This window comes from Gastrolobium bilobum, unplaced genomic scaffold (assembly GCF_033153095.1).
Source record: "Gastrolobium bilobum isolate Gb01-03AN ecotype WA unplaced genomic scaffold, APGP_CSIRO_Gbil_v1 utg5155, whole genome shotgun sequence".
Taxonomy (NCBI): domain Eukaryota; kingdom Viridiplantae; phylum Streptophyta; class Magnoliopsida; order Fabales; family Fabaceae; genus Gastrolobium; species Gastrolobium bilobum.
In genome coordinates this window covers 139196-145692 of record NW_026899054.1, presented here as the reverse complement: position 1 = coordinate 145692, position 6497 = coordinate 139196, and the positions used below count along the sequence as shown (strand labels likewise).

Genomic DNA, 6497 nt, shown 5'->3' with positions numbered 1-6497 from the left:
TCTAATTGAATTAATTTTTTATATGATATGAGAATGGGTGTGTGACTAACCAAAAAAATTGATTCAAGTGGTACATATTTAATTCCACTTTAGCAAGATCTTCGGTTCAAGTTTTTGTACATGCAAAAAAAAAAAATTGGGAGAGATAGACTCACCTTTGAGAAGTCATGGGCCCAATAGTGCTTTATTAAAACCGGTAACCTGATCAACAAAAGACCCTTCTCAAGTTTGATGAGCTGCTGTCGAATTCGCTGTTCCAATCCGCTCTTTGGCTCTTAGTAAGAAGATGAAGAGTGAACAGCAAATTCTTCGATCGGCAAATCCTCTATTGGTAGAAATATTCCCGACTCAAATTGAATTACCTCCCGTGAAAGATACTTTTAGTTTATCCACACACAAAAAGAACTGTGTGACTAAGTGGTTATGAGAGAGTGTATCTTTAGTATTGTATGAATATGTACTCCTTTAATAAAAATATGATAAAATGAGGACTTGGGGAAAAATGTGAAAAAAATGAAAAAGTCAAGTATATTATTTTTTCATATTTAGTAAAAGATGTAATGATTTTTCATTCTCCTATAGTACAAAAGATATATTTATTTACTGCTCTTATTTTATTAATAAAAATAATTAAATATTATAAAATCTCTTAGCATAAGTAGTTCATGTTGGATGCATTATCCATCATTCAAACATATGAACTTTTATGTAAAAAAATGTGTCAAATAAATATAAAATTATTAATATAATCTAAGTTTTTTATAAATAAAATTATGATGAGTAACATATGAAAACTAAATTAATTGAATAAAATGACGCTCAATTAATATTCTTATGATGAGTGGTATTTTGATAAAAAAAATTTCTAACCTCACAATCCGATAAATTTTTGCTAAAAAATGACACAAAGGTGATTGTCCCAATTATGTAACATATGGAAACTGAACTCTTCTGACATATATACATCACTCATTGTCATCGTTCGTCGACACCATCGAAACTGATCGTACTGGTTATCTGGTGGGTTCCCCACGGTTTTTTCCATGCACCAGCGCAGTGCCTGATTTAAAAGGAAAAAGATTTTGTAAAAAAAGAAAAAAGATTTGTACTATCAATCGTATATTGCAATGCCAGTCAAACTATCTTTTCCTTGACGACACCCTGACGCACACACTTCATTATATTACCCTTTCTCCGCTTCCACCTCATAATAAAACTTCAGCAAAACAGAGGGACATCTTACAAATCAAATTTTACAAGGTTAAATATTTTTTTTTTTTTTTTTGGTTTGTTTTATAAACTGTACGAGTCTTAATCTTCAAAATTCATTTTAAGTTTGATAAAATGTTTAAGGGTTTTATTAATCTCATGTTAAAGGAGATAAGTTATCTCATATCATAGAGATAAATTTGTGGGCTTTATCACCTGAAAAAAAAAAAGTGACTCAGTTATCGAAGGATATGTAGGAAAGAAATTTATCACATGAACACAACCTTCTCCGGGCACCATGTCCTCGGGGTATGGCCCATTTGGGCTAGCCCCTCATTGTAACAGTGGGTGCACTAAGCTTCGTAGCCGGAGAAAGGACGAGACTAATCCCCAACCGAAGATTTTTTGACTTATCCTCTGAACCCAAAGATTTTCCAAGAAACTGCTTGAGGCAGGGTTTGATCCCTGCACTGCACCAAGCAATCCCTTGGGAGCTCAGCTGCCAACTGAGCTACCCTTGAGATTATTTTTAGATGCATGAAAAAGTGAGGGTAGGTTTTTTATAATTTTATGTTTGGTAGCACATTAAAAGTTTTTTTTCCGGGAAAATTTATTTTTTTAAAATTCTGTTTTGCGTATATTTTTGAAATCAAAATACCACCAAAAAAATACCATCCATAAAATGGTATTTTAAGAATCCCAGATAATTAAAAAATATGAATTAAATTTTCAAATAAAAAAAACTAAATATAATATCATAAAAATTAACTAATATTTTCGGGAATTCAAAGTCTATCAAACAAATTTTCAGTAATAATTCTAAAAAATTCACTTTCTCGTCATAAAATTATATCGCATAAAAAAAAAAATCTTACATACCATAAATTGCATTTTAAGTGACATAAATATTCTGTAATAAAATTTTAATAAAATAGGCCTAACCTAGTGGTGTTTAAGAATTATAAGACCTTGTAAAAGGTGTATCCCTACAGGCTAGAGCCAGCCTAGGAAAGACAAACATGTAAATACGAGGGATTACAGTCTTATCGAAATTGACAGCAATATCTACTTTTCTCTATTAAAATATATCAATTTTCTTTTTCTTTTCTTTTTCCTTTTTGTATTTAGTAACATTTTCATTATATTCAAATGATCGATTATTTCTGGTATAAATATTTGCACTTTGCCGGGGCCACAAGACACCGTAAGTCCATAACCATGAACGGCGAAATTTTCTTACATGAAACCACAACCACCAAAACGGCGCTCGAAGGAATCGCTGTGGTCGTTGGAGAACACGTCCTCTTTGGACCCAACTACAACAAAACGGCCACGTTTTCGGCTTCCATTTTGGTTTCGGAGCCTGTGACTCCAAAGAAGGTGGAGAACACCGTTAATGTTTCGGTTAACAAGAGCTACAGGGGAGTGAGGAAGAGACCTTGGGGTAGGTGGTCGGCGGAGATACGAGACCGAATAGGTCGGTGCCGCCACTGGCTGGGGACCTTCGACACGGCCGAGGAGGCGGCGCGTGCTTATGACGCGGCCGCAAGGCGCTTGAGAGGCTCCAAGGCTCGGACAAACTTCAAGGCACCGCCGGTGTTACCACTATCGCCGCCGTCAACCTCGGAAGTTAAACTTTTGAGTGGTGGTACCGTTAAGCCGAAAACCACGCCCAACAGTACTAGGAAGTGTTCCGTGGTTACCTCTGTAGAACAATTGTTCAGTGTAGGTTAAATACAAATATATTTATGTGTCTGCTTAGCAGATTACTAGGTTTCTTTTTGTTTGTGATGCTGTGGGGTTATGGTGGTTTGTTTGGCCATGAATCTGTGCAATGTATGTTCATATATATAGATATAACCTGTTAAAATATGCACTTGAATTAATGAACGAAGGACTATATATATGTTTTATGGAGTATGCGCATAGAAGCTAAACTAACTTTATTATTATTGTTATAATCTCCAAAATAAATAAAAAAATAACTTTGTTATATATATGGGAAAAGTGTGTGTCATTTTAAAAGATTTAAAGTTGTATCATTTTAAGAGAGAAAGAGATAGATAAAAGAGAGTTGACAAAAAAATAAAGGTGTGGGTCCTACTTCTTTGTTAAAGTGAAAGGATATAATTTGTGTCATTTAAAAAGATAAACATTTTTCATATATATATATATATGCAACTGATATTTGAGTTAATTATATATGAGCATGATAGAAGAATTTTTTTTTTATCGGAAATCATGATTTATAGAAATATGATTGGAAAATGAGTTTTTCAAAAATGTTACCAAACAGTTGTTTGGTAGGCTAATACATTTTTGGAAATATTAAGTTAATTTTTTTGATATTATGTTTGGTTGTATTAAAATTTGCTTTATCATAGTTCTTGGATGGTATTTTCAAAAAAAATTAAACACAAAATAAAATCTCCGAAAAATTAGATTTCTAAAAAAAAATTAAAAATCTCATACTAAACGTGGATAAATAAGATTACCATCTCCGATTTTTCATAAATTCTAAAATAATTATTTTCTTCTACGGTGATTTGATGAAGCTGCGGGAAAATTACCAGCATTTGCGGTATGATTGGTTTATCATATGCATCCTATTAATTTAGTTGGAAGTACATGCGTTGCATGAGAAGAAAACAAATCATTTTGCGTTTACATAATTTTTATTATTTTATCATTATTTATTTCATAATTATTTTTTAATAATCAAGGATGATATGTTTCTTGGAGGTATAAAGATAGGATTTTATGTTTATCATTTAACATAATATAACTTCACTTTCCTACACACATTAAAGAGGTGGGGTCCACATGTTTTTCTTTCTCTTTCATCATTCCACTTTCTCTCTCCCTTTTGATGTGAGAGTTAGAAACAACACTTACATTATGTTACATAACACTAATAAAACTCATCAAGATATGCCACTGGTTTTTTGTCGCATAAAAAAGTGTATAAGTGGAACTTCTTTTCCGGGACTTGAATTTGTCAGTGGCAGTGGCAGTTGCAGTTGAAGAGAAACTTCCTGAGGTCAGTTCGAAAGAGAGATGAAAAAACATGGGGGGGCCAGGTTCTTTCTACTCCTAAAACGTTTTTTAAAGGAAAAAGTTGTCAGCTAATTTACGAGTTTACATATACAGTCCAATGCTGTGAAGTGTGAATGCTATGTATAAGAGATTAGTGTTCAACGAATCACAATGTTGTTTGTATTTTAAGAGGATAGTTCAATAAAGTACTGGTGTGTGTTGGAATAATTTTGTTAGGTGTTATTTTTGAAAAGTTATTTTATACGTGATTCGAGTCACGAAATTATTACTTTCCCACGTAATCTTTTTTACGAAGAAAAAAAATGATAGTTAATTATATATGTGCCTAACGTGAGATTAGGTACTCCTTACTTAGGAAAAATTGAGATTAATTGAAGGACTAATTTATAGTTAGTTTACAAATGTAAAAAATTAACATATATAAATAAAAGGAAAGGAATAGGTTATATTTACAAACTTTTTTTGTTTACAAATTCTTACAAATTACACTAAGTATGACCGGTCATACTTTAATCATGCAGTGTATAATCGGTCGTACTTAGTGTAATTTTCAAAAAAAAAATTATAAATGAATCCTATCTAAAAAAAATTGCAATTGTTATGTTGCGGAAAAACAAAAATCACGTCCTCCTTAGTCTTTATCCATAGAAAATGTGTTAGGGTTTTATTTTATTTTATTAAAGCAATGGGTCTTTTATGACATTATGTCTGTAGAAAATCCACATCATGTACTGTTTGCAGTACATGAGAGACTTAAATTCCATAAATAAATTATAATTAAGTGCACTATATTTCGAGGAAGTTTCGTATTTAATTGGAAACGAACTTTGTTACGAAACCGAGGACTGCGATATTTCAGTTGAAGTGTTTGGGGGACCCTACTTGTTTGTGGTTATCACTTCTCTGCTTTGTTCATTGCTCCAATTTCCAAGATTTCAGTCGTTTGGCACTTGGCAGTTTCCCACTTGTATGTATGGCAGACGCAAGGGCATTTATGAGTCCAAAAAACTTTGTTCCTAGACTAATTTTATAGGACTTGTATTTATTATTTAACATGATCACAAAAATTTTTTACACACATAATATTTTGTAGGACTCGTATATTTTGAAGAAGAAAAAAAATTATGGCACGCAAAACAAATGTCTGTAACATAACACAATCATTTTTCCTACAACATATCTCTTATAAAACCCATTTTTATTACATGAAAATAGAAAATTATTGAAAATATGAAAAGCTAAATAAATCAGATTTTGAGAATTGTTTCAATCTAAATTGAAAAAAGTTTTATAAAAATAATGGACATTGCGACACCATATACACGGAAAGAGATTTGAGTTGTGTGATTTTAGGGGAAATAATTGGCAAAAAAAATAAAAAAAATTACAGCAATCATTTTTTGCCATGAGTTGTGTGATTTTTTTTTTTTGGATTACATCCGAGTATCCACACAGTCGATAGTTGTGAGACTAAAAATTTGATTGTAATTTATTTGGTAAAAAAAATAAATAATAAATTTAACGTGATATGTGATTTAAGATTTGAAATATGTTTTGAATAATTTAATTATTTTAATTTTTTGTATTTTTGAAAGGTAACTTTCATTATATTTATGTTTAAAAAAATTTCTTTTTTAAAAATTTTAAATTGATTTATAAGGAAATGTTTGGTTTAGGAGAAATTCTATGAATAATAGGAAAATGTTATACATAGGGAAATGGTTGGAAAGTGAAATAGGTAGGAAAATGTAAAAAAAATTGTTTGGTTGGAGAAAAATTTACCAGAGAAATTAGGTAACTTTTATGAAATTGTGTGATTTGAGTTGTGGAAATCACCCTCGATTACGGAAATATTTAATATGGTTCAGTATCACTGAATCTTTTAGTGCTACCTTTCACATCATTAATTTTTTTTTTTTTTTTTTACTTCTGTTATTTTTTTTCTTTTTTCAATTTTACTCTCCTATTTATACTAAGAGACCGTTCACAATAAATTATCTCCTCGATTACGCCTTATTTTGATGCAGAAGATATAAAGAAAATCAGCCTCAGCGGGTTTGATATATATAGCATCTTTGATTGACTGATTGCACCCACAAATAAAAAATTAAAAGTTGAAAAGATTGTGTTATCTTAGCGTTTAATTATATTCATGCATTTAAATTTGAACTGATTCTATTATTTATTCTATACCAAAAAAAAACAATATATCTAATATTTATTCACATAAA

The 6497-nt window shown here is 30.9% G+C and overlaps 1 protein-coding gene across 1 annotated transcript; it reads left to right on the top strand.

The window, feature by feature from the left end:
• The first annotated feature begins 2427 nt into the window (after positions 1-2427).
• LOC133286627 (ethylene-responsive transcription factor ERF084-like) lies at positions 2428-2943 on the top strand. The gene has a single exon (XM_061484064.1). It carries the CDS (start codon positions 2428-2430, stop codon positions 2941-2943), a length of 516 nt encoding a protein of 171 aa, XP_061340048.1.
• Positions 2944-6497: the final 3554 nt, after the last annotated feature.

What these genes read in the sequence shown, in the direction of transcription:
- LOC133286627 (XM_061484064.1), top strand. Translation starts at nt 2,428, where the DNA reads ATGAACGGCGAAATTTTCTTACATGAAACCACAACCACCAAAACGGCG.